The sequence below is a fragment of the Leopardus geoffroyi genome, chromosome X, assembly GCF_018350155.1.
Source record: "Leopardus geoffroyi isolate Oge1 chromosome X, O.geoffroyi_Oge1_pat1.0, whole genome shotgun sequence".
Classification (NCBI taxonomy): Eukaryota; Metazoa; Chordata; class Mammalia; order Carnivora; family Felidae; genus Leopardus; species Leopardus geoffroyi.
In genome coordinates, this window is record NC_059343.1 from 15,357,128 (window position 1) to 15,373,177 (window position 16,050).

A 16,050-nucleotide genomic window follows, 5' to 3' on the forward strand; every position below is an offset into this window, starting at 1 on the left:
AAGAGTAATTCTAGCCAATGAGCAGCCACTCCATTGCGGCCTATGCAAAACTTTAGAAGAGTAACCTATGTCGTATCAGAACGCACTGGCTTTAGACGAGGGCGATGCTGGTGACGTAAGCTGAGGGGAGAGGCTCACGTTCTAGAGTATCTCTAGGCCTGTGACTAGAGTCACAAATGAAAACCAGTCAAACAACAAGAGTTTATTGAGCACTTAGTCTGTGCTAGACTATGAAGGATACAGAGAGGAAAAAGTCGCCACCCTTACCCACAAGGACCTGACTAGATATTTCTTCATACCTGAAAAGAGAAAACCAGAAGGAAAAGCAGAATTCGGGATATGATGATCACCTTCAACAATGCCTAGCAAAGTGTCCTCACACATCTGAGGTGTTTAATATGTATTCATTTTAAGGTTAGTTTAAAATTTATAAACAGAAGTTAGATGTACAAACAATAGCAACAATAAACAAACAGATACAAAAATACCCAAGCTTCCTTTAATGTCTAAGAAGGTTCCATCTTATTTTTGAGCCTCTATTCCAGAGGTTCAGGAAAAGCATCCTTAAACCTGATGATTTAAGGTAGCTCTCTCTTTTGCTCTAAAATGATCTCCAGTTAAGTCAATGTCTTTTGGAAAAATGCACAATCTTTGTATTCCCGCCTCTTCCTTCCGGTAGTCAAGATGGCTTCCAGGTTGGGAATGGGGCGCTAGTGTTCTTCTGGCAACAGGGACCAAGGGCCTGGATCTGTGAGCCCACCCCATGTTGGGCACTGGGTTCTCAATGACCTCTCCAAAGATCTCCCTCACCCTGTGGGGTTCCTGGGTATCCAGTTGGCATTCACTGCTGAAGGCTGTGTCACTGGCCCCCATGGTCAATTCTCTCAGTAGCCCACCCTGGCCTGCAGGTCCGCCTCTTGCTGACCAGGTCCCCTCAGGTCCCACCGTTGAGTGTCTGTCACATCCTGCACCTGACTGCTAGTCTAAATTGTCTACACCATCACTTTTGTAGCCCTGTCCCTGCACCTGGCTCACAACACAGCTACCCACAAGGAAAGTGAGGGCCAATCAGAATCTCTGCCCTGCCCCACAAGAGACAAAAAAAAGACTCGAAAAAGACATCATCTCTAGCCTTCTTTCCGCCCAAACGCACCATGCCACCATCTTTCATCTCTACCATGCTCCCCGTGTTGACGTATAGGCTGCCGTGAGGAGTTCCGACCAGGACTTCCAAGTGGAAAATCAGACACAAAACGTCCTCTGCTTTCAGTTTCCTCCTCAATCTATCCAGAGCCTCTACCATTCCCTGTCACCACTTCTACCTGCCAGGGAAAAGAGTGAGGGTCTACCAGAAGCGGCCTCATGCCTGTGTCGGGGTAGTGGGAACTCGGAGGGCTGTAAGACTGGCTGAGCATCAGATCAACGCCACGGTATTTGAAATCTCATTTACACAGATGGGGAATTGAGAGGGAAGGAGTGCAGCACCCGGTTTGATACTAGAGGACAAAGTCAAACGAGACAGGTTCCCTGCCTTTCAAGAGCATTACAGTCTACGCTCCTACAGCTTTAACGTGCACTGCACAAGGAAGAACAAAGACTTGGATGGACAAAGCATGAGAAGGTAAGAGGAAATAAGACAGTGAGGCCTTGGAAGAGGGGAATTAGAGAGGAATCTACCACTGCAAATGCCTGCAGCACAGAAAGATCTAGGCCCAGACCAGAGAGAGAAAGTTGGGGATTATAGCTCATGAGCTCACTAAACTGGCTCAAATGTGTAATTGTTTCCAAATGGGGAAGACAACCCTGCAAGAATGAGATTATAACCATCTTCCATTATTATGTCATTTCACCCTCTGGAAAATAGTTGTACCTAAAAGAAGACCTCCTTCAAAGACAAAAAAAAAAAAAAAAAAAAAAAAAAAGAGAGAGAGAGAGAGAGAGAAAGAAATAGAAAAAAGGCATGGCATAGCCCAGGAAAGCTAGAGGCTAGAAAGTATAGTTACCTACCAAAGCTCATCTGGGATTCTGGTAGACCAAGAATGATTCCCTCACACGTTACCAAATTATACAACTGAAAGCGCTAAGGTCTAAGGATTCTCTCTGTTGGCCAGTGGCCTAATAAAAGACTGTCAGACCGACCTCTCCTACTGTTAATTAAGAGCTACTGAGTCACTCTCAGGCTTCCAGGGCGAAGCTACTGTGTTTGCGATCCAGAGCCCCCAGAGCCCAGGGTAATGGCTGCTCTCTGGCAGCTTATCCCAGACCCCCTCCCTCTCCAGCGTCTCCCCGTGCCTCACTGACACATGCATTCGGTCTCCAGGCACTTACGAGGCAGCCTGGTGGAGTGTGAACAGTACAGGTTATGGGTTCCAACAGGGAATCCCCCAAGCTCTCAGGCTCTGTGCAAATGACTTAATCTCTTTGATACTCCATTTCTTCATCTGCAAACTGAGACTAAACATATCTATCGTGATGCGTTTTTGTGGGGATTAAATGAGATGACGTACATAAAGCACCCAGCAGGGCCTGGCCCAGGGCAAGCCCCCAGTCCTCATTAGGTTGCTTCCCATCAGTCTCCCACCCGCCTCGCCAAACCCTTCTTCTCCCTTCTCACGCGGCCCGGGGACGGTACACTAAAAGGACTCGTGATGCATTAAAGTGCATTCGGCAAAGGAAGTACCTAATGCCGTCATATAAGGTGACAAGTATAAAGAGATATGGACAAAGAGAAAAAGGAGCAGGGCGCCTGGGTGGCTCAGTCGGTTAAGCGTCCACTTCAGCTCAGGTCATAATCTCATGGTTCATGGGTTCGAGCCGTGCTTCAGTCTCCTGCTGTCGGTACGGAGCCCACTTCCGATTCCCCCCCACCCCTCCCCTCCCCTGCTCTCCCTCTCTCAAAAAAATTATTTAAAAAAAAAAGAGAAAAAGGAGCATTGGGGAGAGAGATTTACTTCTTTTGAGGAGATCAGGGCAGATTTTATAGAGGTAGTGATATCTGGCTGGACCTTGGAAAATTAGTGAGGTTCCAAGTGGGGGGACCCCAGAAAGCTGAGGGAGGGAATAGGGAAGTATGATAGGGAAGGGAGTAAAGCCCACAATGGGTACACTAATGAGCGAGTTACTACTATGGGTAACTGCGGCACAATCCAACAATCTACTAGGTTTGTAGAACATACCTCAGCATCACCTCGCCAAGGGACGAGGAAGCTGACGCAGGTGAACACAAACTCTCAGCCCTCACTGTTCTGAAGCGTTAACTCCCTGGCGCTTCTGGCTTATTCCACACATGGGCCACACATGGTACCGTCAGCACAGATCATTCTCGGTCGGAGAGAGACACGGGAGCCGTCAGCGTGCGTGTACTTTCCTGTTTACCTGCCCCCTTTTCATCATGTTTAAATACATTTTTTCAAAAAGACTTACGTCCCTGGGGACATTTACTCATCAGTAGAGTGGGGACATTTGATTTCTGCTCCACCAATCCCACAGTGACGTTTTAATGCCCCGAGAAGACGATGTGCGAGCATAGTTTACATAAACGTCACAGGCCCGCGACAGAGTTCGTAACTTGTGATCTCCATCCGGGGGGGAGTTTGCGCCCCTACTTATGTCTTCGGCAAGCTGTGCAGGCAGTGTAGACTCTGGGCCAATCACATCAACATCACCTGGGAGCTTGTTAGAAACGTCAGTTCTCGGGTCCTGCCCTCTACCTACTGAATCAAAGACTGTGGGGGAGGGACACAGAAACCTGTTTTAACAAGTCCTCCAGGGCATTCTGCTATCTTGAGAACCGATGTTTTCAGAGGTTTGAGAACTCTGGCTTTCTGGTTATGAGCACAAATTTCAGAGCTGGCCGCAAATCCCAGTCAGCCACTTCCTCGAGTAACTTACTTAGCTCTCTGAGATTCAGTGTCTTGATTTGGGAAATGGGGCTACGGCTAGGATCTCTCCTTCATGGATTTGGTTGAGAAGCTTAAGAGAGTGAATATGTGTAAAGCAGGTAGGAACCTGGCACACTATAAGCAGTCAGTATGCACTTAGCTCGTGTCATTTCTTTTTGTAAAGTGTGGTGGCTTCTTGACATGCCCCAGTGCCTACTTTTTGAAAGACTGTCAGTTGTGTTTTAGCCTGTTGGGAAGTTTTCCACTTAAGGTGTGTGTGTGTGTGTGTGTGTGTTGTTTACATGTCATTGTTTGCTGTTCGTTGATACTCGCTTTATCCAGCGAAGGTTCCTTGCTCCTGCCACTCTCCTCTGAATAAGAAAGGTATTTCTCTGTGTGGCCTTAATAATTCTTCTTAAAGGGGCACCTGGGTGGCTCAGTGGGTTGGGCGTCCGACTCTCAATTTCGGCTTGGGGTCACGTTCGTGAGTTCGAGTCCCACATGGGGCTCTGCGCTGACAGGTGAAGAGCCTGCTTGAGATTCTCTCTCTGCACCTCCCCCACTTGCTCTCTGTATCTTTCTCAAAACAAATAAAAATACACTTTAACAAAAAGAATTCTTCTTAAATAACATTGCAGGCGAGGATGCTTTCCATCTGCATAGCATGGTATTCTTTTGGCAGCTGTACCTACAGATGTTACAGCCAGGATTTCTGGCCTTTCTGCTGCCTTCCTTTATGTACCTTTCCTCCTTGTTTCATTCTAAAGATCCTCTTTTCTGAAAACCATTCTGCTTCATTTGGCTAATTCTCCATCTACTTCCCTTAAAGCTTCCATGCAGAAGTGCCTTCAAGTAGATACTTTTTTAAAACACAGATAAACACCAAAAATACGCCCTCACGCACGCGGTCAACTGATTTTTGACAAAGGTACCAAGACCATTCAATGGGGGAAGAACAGTCTTTTCAACAAAGAGCGCTGTGAAAAGTGGCTATCACGTGCAAAAGAACAGAGTGGGGCCCTTATCTCAAACCATATACAAAAATGAACTCAAAATGGATCAAAGCTCCTAAACACAAGAGCTAACGCTCTAAAACTCTTCGAAGAAAATGCAGGGAGAGATCTTCAGGACATCAGATTTGGCAGCGGTTTCTTGGATAAGACAGCAAAAGCACAGGCAAAAAAGTAAACAGAGATCAATTGGACTTCGTCAAAATTAAGACCTTTAGCGCAACAAAGCGCACTATGAAGACAGTGAAAAGATAACACAGAGTAGGAGAAAATAGTTACAAATTGCATTATCTGGTAAAGGATTTAATATCCAGAGTAGAAAAAGAACTCTTGAAACTCAACATCAAAAAACCCCCCAAACAACCCAATTCAAAAATGGGCGAAAGGTTTTAGTAGCGGCTTCTCTAAAAACACATCTATATTATGTCCACTGAGCGCATGAAAGATGCTCCCCATCACTAATCAGTAAGGAAGTGCAAATCAAAACCACAGTGAGATACCGTTTCACACCCACTATCGGCACAGCAGGAAACAGGAAGTGTTGGTGAGGATACAGAATCCTTGTGCCCTGCCGGGAGGAATGTAAAATGTGGTGCCACTGTGGGAAACAGTGTGGCAGAGCCTCAAAAAGTCAACCACGGAATCACCATATGATCCGGCAATTCCACTGCTAGGTTTATGTACCCAAAAGGATCGAAAGCGTGGACTCAAACTTGTACTTGTACACCAATGTTCACAGTAGCATTATTTATAGTAGCAAAAGGTGGAAATACCCCAAATGTCTATCAACGATGAATGGATAAACAAAATGTGGTCTACGCATACAATGGAGTACTAGTCAGCCTTAAAAAGGCATGCAGTTCTGATACATACTACAACGTGGATGAACCCTGGGAGCATGCTAAGTGAATAAGCCAGACACAAAAGGACAAATATTATATGATTCCACTTATATGAGGTACCTAAATGACAAATTCATAGAGACAGAAAGAACAGAGGTTACCAGGGACTGAGGGGAAGGGGAATGGGGAGTTACTGTTGAACACGTACAGAGTTTCGGGGCGCCTGGGTGGCTCGGTCGGTTAAGCGTCCGACTTCGGCTCAGGCGCCGATCTTGCGGTGCGTGGGCTCGAACCCCTCGTCTGGCTCTAGGCCGGCAGCGCAGAGCCTGGAGCCCGTTTCGGATTCTATCTCTCCCTCTCTCTCTCTCTGCCCCTCCCTGGCTTGTGCTCTGTCTCTCTCAAAAATCAATAAACAGTAAAAAAAGAAACACGTACAGAGTTTCTATCTAAGATGACGAAATGTTCTAAAAGTAGATAGTGGTGATGGCTGCACAAAACTGAATATATTTAATGCCAATGGCTAAAGGGTTAAAATGGCAAGTCTTATGCTTATTATGCAGCAAAAAAATAAATTCTAAGTAAACACACATTGCAGAGATAGAACGGGGAAAAAATGAAAGAAAAAAAATTTAAAAAGCAGGCACCTTACCTTCCAGGGAAGTAACCAGAACAACATGAAGACAGATGATGGTAAGAAATATCTTGAACAGCAGTAGAAGTTCTTCGGGTCTGCCAGCATGGCCACACTGCCTGCCACAGAAAAACATCCTGGAATAAAATAAGGGGAAAACATCATCATCACAGCATGCCATAATCACAACACAGAAATACCCAAGAGGTCAGTTACTTAACCAAGGCAAACTGCAATCCTGCTTCCTTTAAATTACTCTGGTTCCAGAGAACTGGCAATGCCAGCCGGGCACTGGCTACAAAAAGCAAAACCTATACTGATTATGGGAAGACCACCCAGTGGGATATCGTATTACATTCAAAATTATTTTAAAAAAACAGGGGCACCTGTGTGGCTCAGCCGGTTAAGCGGAGGACTTTCGATTTTGGCTCAGGTCATGATCTCACGGTTGGTGGGTTTGAGCCCTGCGTCGGGCTCTGTGCTGATGGTACAGAGCCTGCTTAGGATTCTCTCTCCCTCTCTCCCTCTCTCTCTCTCCCTCTCTCTCTCTCTCTCTCTCTCTCTGCTCCTCCCCCACTTTCTCTCTCTGTCTCTCTCTCAAAATAAATAAATAAGCTTCAAAAAAATTATTTGAAAAACAAAAACCAGAAACAGACGCACAAATGCAGAAAACAAGCTCGTGGTTGCCAGAGGTGAGGAGACAGGCAAAGTAAGTGGCAGGGATTAAGAGGGACAAACTTCCAGTTATGAAATAAATAAGTCACGGGGATGAAAGGTACGGCATAAAAAACAGTCAGAGACACTGGGGCGCCTGGGTGGCGCAGTCGGTTAAGCGTCCGACTTCAGCCAGGTCACGATCTCGCGGTCCGGGAGTTCGAGCCCCGCGTCAGGCTCTGGGCTGATGGCTCAGAGCCTGGAGCCTGTTTCCGATTCTGTGTCTCCCTCTCTCTCTGCCCCTCCCCCGTTCATGCTCTGTCTCTCTCTGTCCCAAAAAAAATAAATAAACGTTGAAAAAAAAATTAAAAAAAAAAAATTGGGGCGCCTGGATGGCGCAGTCGGTTAAGCGTCCGACTTCAGCCAGGTCACGATCTCGCGGTCCGTGAGTTCGAGCCCCGCGTCGGGCTCTGGGCTGATGGCTCAGAACCTGGAGCCTGTTTCCGATTCTGTGTCTCCCTCTCTCGCTGCCCCTCCCCCGTTCATGCTCTGTCTCTCTCTGTCCCAAAAATAAATAAACGTTGAAAAAAAAAAATTAAAAAAAAAAAAACAGAGACACTGTAATAAATTTGTATGGTGTCAGAAGGTAACTACACTGAACCATGGGGAGCATTTCATCATGTACAGAATTGTCAAATCACTAGGTTGTACACCTGAAACTAATAGAAAGAATATTGCCTGTCAACTATACTTCACTTAAGACTGCGATTTTTTAAAAAGATAGGCAAGGTAGTCCCTGTGAATTTATGGAAAACTTCAATACACGCAAAATATTAAGAGAAGAAATTAAAAACACAAAACACTGCATATATAATTAGTAATGCTATACAAAGTCTGCTTAAAACGATGCTAAGAATCAAAAGGGGTTAGAGAATCCTATAAACATTCTACTCTTACTTATGTTTCATACTGTAAAAGGATTTCCTCTCTGCTACGTGTCAGCTCATGATCAGTGCTTGCATTTTTAGTAGTCAGGAGGGGAGAGTCAACATTTTTTTCAAAAAAGCAAAGTTCGTAACAAAACTGAATTTAAAAGCTCCGTTTACCATTCATGCATCCATGCATTCGACAAACGTTTATCGACGGGCAATAAAAAGAAAGGTATCGAGGGGGATCCGGCACGCTGAGAGAACCGCCAATCCGAAGACCGCGTCTGTCCCTCTCACGGTGGAGGAGCTGGCCAGCAGCACCCCCGACGGGCGGTCGGCACCAGCAGCCGAGGCTGGCATGGGACGCTGAGGGAGGGAGAGGTCAGGCAGGAGATCACAATCTGCCCACGGGCTCAGGCACAAGCACGCTGAGCGGCCAAAGAGCGGGAGTTCAAAGGTTCTGGCTCTGCCGTGCAACGTCGGCGTGACTCTGGACGAGTCCTTTCCAGTGGCCGAGATGCCCCGTCTAGCCAACTGTGATTAACAGGACCGACCCGAGAGTGCCGCTGTGCTAAGTGAGCACGGTGAAGCCACTAGAAAGGCTAGCTGTACTCTTGACTCGTTCAGTCAACAAATACCTATTTTTTTTTTTCAACGTTTATTTTTGGGACAGAGAGAGACAGAGCATGAACGGGGGAGGGTAAGAGAGAGAGAGGGAGACACAGAATCGGAAACAGGCTCCAGGCTCTGAGCCATCATGAGCCATCAACCCAGAGCCTGACGCGGGGCTCGAACTCACGGACCGTGAGATCGTGACCTGGCTGAAGTCGGACGCTTAACCGACTGTGCCACCCAGGCGCCCCAACAAATACCTATTTTGCGCCCTAGTACGTGCAGGGTGAAACAGTGCAGGGGTTATGTGGGTGAGGGCACGGACAGACGGGGATAAAACACAATTTCTCAGTCTCCAGGGAAAGCTGTCAGTCTTTAAGAATCCTGTAATTTCATAGCCATCACCAATGCCACGGAGGTAACTCTTTCCTTGGACACGGCGTGATAACGTCTCAGACCAGGAGGTGAATCCCTCTCCTTCCAGAGAGGGCTTACGTTTTTTAAATCAATAAATTGTATTATATATTAATACACTACGTTCACAAACTGTAAAATGTCTCTGGTTTGGCCCTGCTCTTCAGCACGCTTATCCTCTCTCTCTTCATAATGGCATATTATTGACCCTCCCAAATGAGTCACTCGAACCAGAATGTTAATATAGCCGTGCAGAGATGTAGCAATGTCTCTCTGGAGGAAAATTTACGTGTCCGCTACAGCTACACGCAACAATATTGACGAATCTCAGAGATACAAAGTTAGATAAAGGGGCCAGACGTGAACGAATGCCATGTCGTACAGGAGTCCATTCGTGTGAGGTACAAACGCAGGCAAAACTGACGGATGGAGCGAGGAGCAGGGGAGCGGCTACCCCTGGAAGGGGGTGCGGGTGGAGGAATTACGAGTGCGCACCAAGGGGTTTCTGAGGTACAGGTGCCATTCTGTGTGTTCAGTTCCTGAAACTCAATCGAAGTGGACACTTACGGGTCTGTCACAAAAAGTTGCATTTAAAAAGTTTAAAAATCAATCTATTTTTTTTTATTTCTGAGGGCAGTTCCCCCTCCAAAAGCACTGCTATTCAAAAAACAATCTGTATTTAGTGCACCAAACCTCTACCAAAAAACTCCCTCCCATACACATGCCCTCAGGCTCAACTCTACCTGGAATTTGTAGGACTGACTTAGAAAATTTACTGCACAAATATCTGATTTCAGAGCAGTTTACTTCTGGAAAGGAACTCCGAATTCACCTAGCCTCAAACCCTCATTCGACAGACCAAGGAAGAGGCCCAACCAACATGCTCTAGGCGATGGGTCAAGGTCATCCGGCTGTTTGCTGGGACTCCTACTCTTTCTACCAGACCACAATGCTGTCCTCCTGAGGATCTGTGTCTTTGGAAGTAAACTGTTCTGAATCCACCAGGTGAAATGAATCAACGAAGTCAAAACGCTATTATATAATTTCAAAATTTTTGCCACCTCATTCTTGAGCTTTGCCAAGTCCTAGGGGAGGACCTCCTGAGTGGTACATAAGATACGGTCAAAGTTAAATTAGTCAGAGTGCACAGTGACTGGTTATTATGTGCTGGAACTTGGGCCTCTGATCAAAATAAACCACGCCTTTTCACTGAAGAGAGCTTGTACTCAACTCCCAATGACAGCAGGAAAGGCCAGAATGAAGGGTGATTCCAGCAATCATCTTGAAAAGAGAACACAGATCAAGAAGGACTTACTACAGACCAGGTGCCACGGAAAAGACCGCTTTCAGTTGTCAAGGCTGAAATACCTTTCCTCAAGGCTGAATATATATTTCCCAAAAGGAGATGTTTTATCACATTTAAAATAATGTGGCTCCTATTGCCTTCTGTATAAACTAGACAACACCCTGCTAAGTCATCACGTCCTAGGATCACTGACCAAGGAGGAAATCTGTGGATTTTGAAAGCCTTATTCATTATACACAAAACTCATTTTTACCTTTTTGAGCTAGAACTTTTCTTCATTTTCTGGTGTAAGTTGGGTTAGCTCAGTGCTATCTAGGCCATCGAGAAAGATGATTTGAACAGCCATCGATTCTTAGCACATTTTCAAGGTGCTAAGCATGGCTGGTGAGATAGCATCAACTGCAAAGAAAACGATCTGCTCGCATTTAAACAGTAAAATCTAGCGGCGCCTGGGTGGCTCAGTCGGTTAAGTGTCTGACTGTTGATTTCAGCTCAGGTCATGATCTCACAGTCGTGAAATGGAGCCCCATGTGGGGCTCCGCCCTGACAGCACAGAGCCTGCTTGGGATTCATTCATTCATTCATTCATTCTCTCTCTCTCTCTCTCTCTCTCTCTCTCTCGATGCCCCTCCCCTGCTCATGCTTGCATGTATGCTCTCTCTCAAAACAAATAAACTTAATAATTACATAAACAAACATACAAACAAACAAACAAAGATCACCCAAGATTCATCTTGGTCCAGGGCCCCCTTTTGTGGTTGCGGACTCTGATGTACATGGCAATCCCTGGGGTTGTACAGTGTGTATAAGCTACATGACTGTATCCCACAGCCCTGCCGGACCCCTCCAAGAAATGTGCTAGATCTCTTCAATTTCTTTAAACATACTAACAACGATCATATTTTGAAAGATACGTATGCCATCAGTGCAACTTTGAACGGCAGTAAATGATAAATCTATCTTTATCTAAATATAGAATAACTAGAGAATAAGATTTAAAAGGAGGGGGGCAATAGCTTGAGACCACTTTAGGGCAGGTCTCGGTAAGGGTTATGCTCTGTTACCTCTGGTTAATTGCCATAATTTGATTATACCATGGCTGCCACGACATCTGCAATGATCGATATTTTTTTTGACCTAAGTAACAAGGGGTGTGATAATTGTTCCGCAAGCCTCCTAGAAAATTTTATGCCTTTGAGAGAAAACAATTAACCCTCAAAAGAGCACGTGATAGACTGACATCTATCTTCTCAGAAGAAACAATGGAAGCCAGAAGACCAAACAAGAACTGTGATATCGTTCACTACCTACAAATCCTCACTGAAACAAATCCTAAAAGATGTACGCAAACAATGAGATCTGAGATGCAACAAGGAATGAAGGAGAAGGAAAAGTGGTTAATATGTGACCAGGCCCATTCCTAACATTTGTGATATACAGGTTAAGAGTTTGAAAGGAGGTCCAGGGTGAGACGCCTGGGTGGCTCGGTCGGTTGAGCGGCCGACTTCGGCTCAGGTCATGACCTTGCAGTCCGTGAGTTCGAGCCCCATGTCGGGCTCTGTGCTGACAGCTCAGAGCCTGGAGCCCACTTCGGATTCTGTGTCACCCTCTCTCTCTCCGCCCCTCTGCCACTCGTGCTCTGTCCGTCTCTCTCAAAAACTAAATAAACATAAAAAAAAAAAATTAAAAAAAAAGGAGATCCGGGTTCCTGGCTGGCTCAGTTGGTAGCGCATGTGATTCTTTCTTTTTTTAAGTTTACTTATGTATTTTGAGACAGAGAGTATGCGAGTGAGCATGGGAGAGGCAGAGAGATGGGGAGAGAGAATCCCAAGCAAGCTCTGCACGGTCAGCGCAGAGCCCCACGTGGGGTTCGAATCCACGAACCATGAGATCAGTGACCCGAGCTGAAGTCAAGAGTTGGATGCTTAATCAACTGAGCCACCCAGGTGCCCCACACATGACTCTTGATCTCAGGGTCATGAGTTCAAGCCCCACAATGGGCACAGGGCTTACTTAAAAAAAATAAAAGGAGGTCCAATTTGCCCTTATTCTTCCACTAGGGCTCCATCTCAAATTACAAGAGGCTTTGTGCGTATGCATGCGGATACCCCAGCCTGTACGTTTAACCCCCCTCTCTCCCTGTAAGCAGCTACCCCTTGGTCATCCCTTAGGTCTAAAGGGATGTATACCTGCAGCATGAAGAGGCCTGCTCAGGTCCTAGAAATAGGCACAGAATGACCGGATAGGGGGTTCCAGGTGGGCATCACTTCTTTGTGTTGCAAACTTCTCACCCTTTGGAGAGGCTATGACTAGGGAAGGGCCAGAGAGGGACCTTCTAATGCAGGAGACACAGGTCAGACACCCCAGTTTCCCAGAGCTAACGGGGGCACTATATACTGGTAAATCCAAATGAATGTTTACAGTATAAAACATTAATATCTTGCAGGGATAAATGAAACATGATAGCATAAAAATATGACACCTATATTATTTACATATATAGTATATAATACAGATATATATATATCAATTAGGAGGTAAAAAAATGAAATTAAGAAGTTAAAGTCTTCTGGGGCACCTGGGTGGCTGAGTAGGTTAAGCATCTGACTCTTGATTTCAGCTCAAGTCACGATCTCACGGTTCATGAGATCAAGCCCCGAGTCGGGCTCTGCACTGACAGTGCGGAGCCTGCTTGGGATTCTCTGTCTCCCTCTCTCGCTCTGCTCCTCCCCCATTCATGCACGCTCTCTCCTTCTCTCTCTCTCTCTCAAAACACATATTAAAAAATGTATATATAAATGGACTAAATGGTTCAATTAAAAGGCAAAGATGATCAGACTGGAAAAAAAGAATCCAAATATGCTATTTACAAGGACACAACTAGAACATAATGATACAGCAAGTTTGAAAACAAAAGGATGGGAAAGATGTGCGACGCCAATACTAAGCAAAAGAAAATATACTAATTTTTTACTATATTATCAGATTATACTAATATCAGACAAATAATGCTTTCATTTTTTTAAAAGTTTTATTTATGTATTTTGAGAGAAAGAGAGAGAGACCACGTGGGCGGGGAAAGGGTACAGAGAGCTGAAGTCCCGGAGAGAAAGAATCCCAAGCAAGCTTTGCACTGCCAGCAGAGGGCTTGAACTCACGAACCCTGAGATGGTGACCTGAGCCGAAGCAGCCGGCGTGTGTGCATTCGCTCTCTCTCTCTCTCTCTCAAACTCTTCCCTCCCTCCTTTTTCAATTTTAAGTATATGTTAGGCCTTGTATTTTTCTCTTCATGTCTCTGAGCTTCTCTTTTGTATTTCATATCTGGAGCTCCAGTTTGCTTCATTAGGCCCATAAGCTCACACAGAAATGGTTCCTTTGTTTACATTACCTCCTTGAGTTCTTGCTTTCCCTTCATCTCCGGCCTGGTAATTCTTTTCTCTCTTGTTAGCTCTTTGCTATATTTAAGAAAATGCTCTTAATATTTTGTTCACAATTTTTTATTGTATCCAGCAGAAGGTTTGGTGTGAATAACTGAACCCAATATATTCTTGGATCACTGAAGAAAATTTTTTTTCTGAGGTATTTGCTGAATCAGGGTCTTTTAGTCGACTTTGAATAGAAATTTAGTTATGTTCTTACTAATAGTTTCCTGATTCTTTTTTTTAGAGTAGTTAAATATATAACCAGAGACTCTGGGGCGGGGGGGGAAGCAACCTTGAGATTCTCTGACTTCTTTGACAGTTGAATGATCCAAGTCAACTGCTTCCTTTGTACTGAGAACCTCTCCAGTACCTCCCTTTTCAATTTCCACTTGTGCAAGTCTGGTTAGTCAACACTTATGACTCACTGTAAATATCTCAAAGGCATAAAATTTTCTAGGAGGCTTGCGGAACAATTATCACACCCCTTGTTACTTAGGTCAAAAAAAATATCGATCATTGCAGATGTCGTGGCAGCCATGGTATAATCAAATTATGGCAATTAACCAGAGGTAACAGAGCATAACCCTTACCGAGACCTGCCCTAAAGTGGTCTCAAGCTATTGCCCCCCTCCTTTTAAATCTTATTCTCTAGTTATTCTATATTTAGATAAAGATAGATTTATCATTTACTGCCGTTCAAAGTTGCACTGATGGCATACGTATCTTTCAAAATATGATCGTTGTTAGTATGTTTAAAGAAATTGAAGAGATCTAGCACATTTCTTGGAGGGGTCCGGCAGGGCTGTGGCATACAGTCATGTAGCTTATACACACTGTACAACCCCAGGGATTGCCATGTACATCAGAGTCCGCAACCACAAAAGGGGGCCCTGGACCAAGATGAATCTTGGGTGATCTTTTTCTTTCTTTCTTTCTTTCTTTCTTTCTTTCTTTCTTTCTTTCTTTCTGTCTGTCTGTCTGTCTGTCTTTCTTTCTTTCTTCCTTCCTTCCTTCCTTTCTTTCTCTCTTTCTCTCTTTCTCTCTTTCTTTCTTTCTATTTTCTAATTTTTTAATTTTTTGGTTTTTTAAAATTTATTTATTTTTAAAGTTTATTTATTTGTTTTGACTCTCCTGAGGAGCTTAAGTAGCTTACCGACTGAGCCACCCAGGCGCCCCAAATAATACTTTAAAGCAAAGAGCGTTACCTGTAACTAAAATGGTTCATTCCTAAAAGGTTCAATTCAATAGGAAGATGACAAATTTACATCTCTATTTTCATTTGGTAAAATTCAAATAAGAAAGCCACTAAGGATACAGAATATTTGAATGACACATTTAACGAACCTGACTTAAAGACCATGTATGAACCCTCCACTCCATTTGGAGTATTTATGAAAACCAAGCCATACAAGAAGTCTCAAAACTGTTTTACAGAATTGGGGAAAAGAAAAGGAGCATGTTCTCTGACCACAAGACAATCAAGCCATAACAAAAAGTTAAGCTGTTATTTAACAAATAACTTAGAGGTCAAAGAAGAAGCCATAACATATATTAGAAAATATTTGAGGGGCGCCTGGGTGGCGCAGTCGGTTAAGCGTCCGACTTCAGCCAGGTCACGATCTTGCTATATGTGAGTTCGAGCCCCGCATCAGGCTCTGGGCTGATGGCTCAGAGCCTGGAGCCTGTTTCCGGTTCTGTGTCTCCCTCTCTCTCTGCCCCTCCCCCGTTCATGCTCTGTCTCTCTCTGTCCCAAAAATAAATAAACGTTGAAAAAAAAAAATTAAAAAAAAAAAAAAGAAAAAAAAAGAAAATATTTGATAATATAATAAAAACACTTTTTCAAAACATGTGGGGTACAGCTAAAGATCTGTAAAGTTTACATCTTAAATGTACATATTAGAGGGGCGCCTAGGTGGCTCAGTCGGTTAAGTGTCCGACTTCAGCTCAAGTCATGATCTTGAGGTTCTTGGGTTCAAGCCCCGCATCGGGCTCTATGCTGACAGCTCCAAGCCTGGAGCCTGCTTCGGATTCTGTCTCTCTCTCTCTCTCTCTGCCCCTCCCCGACACGCATGCGTGTGCGCACGCTCTCTTTCTCTCAAAAATCTATTTAAAAAATTTTTTTTTAATTTAAATAAATTTAAAATAAATTAAATACATAAAAACTTTAAATGTACATATTAGAAAACAAGAAAGCCTTAAAATTAATAACTTAAGCTCCTTCTCAAGAAGTTTGAGAAAAAAACCCCAGCAAATTAAACCCAAGGAATTAGGGGGCGCCTGGGTGGCTCTGTTGGTTGAGCCTCCAACTTCAGTTCAGGTCATGATCTCACAGTTCATGAGTTCGAGCCT

The 16,050-nt window shown here is 44.5% G+C and overlaps 1 protein-coding gene across 2 annotated transcripts in view; it reads right to left on the reverse strand.

Annotated features, from left to right (window-relative positions):
- Positions 1 to 16,050, reverse strand: part of ADGRG2 (adhesion G protein-coupled receptor G2) — a 122,481-nt gene that overhangs the window by 62,786 nt on the left and 43,645 nt on the right. For both annotated transcript variants that reach the window (XM_045472620.1, XM_045472619.1), the window contains exon 3: positions 6,383 to 6,501. In XM_045472620.1, the coding sequence (XP_045328576.1) occupies positions 6,383 to 6,500 (118 nt within the window). In that variant the 5' untranslated portion in view covers position 6,501. The remainder of the gene's footprint in view (positions 1 to 6,382; positions 6,502 to 16,050) is intronic.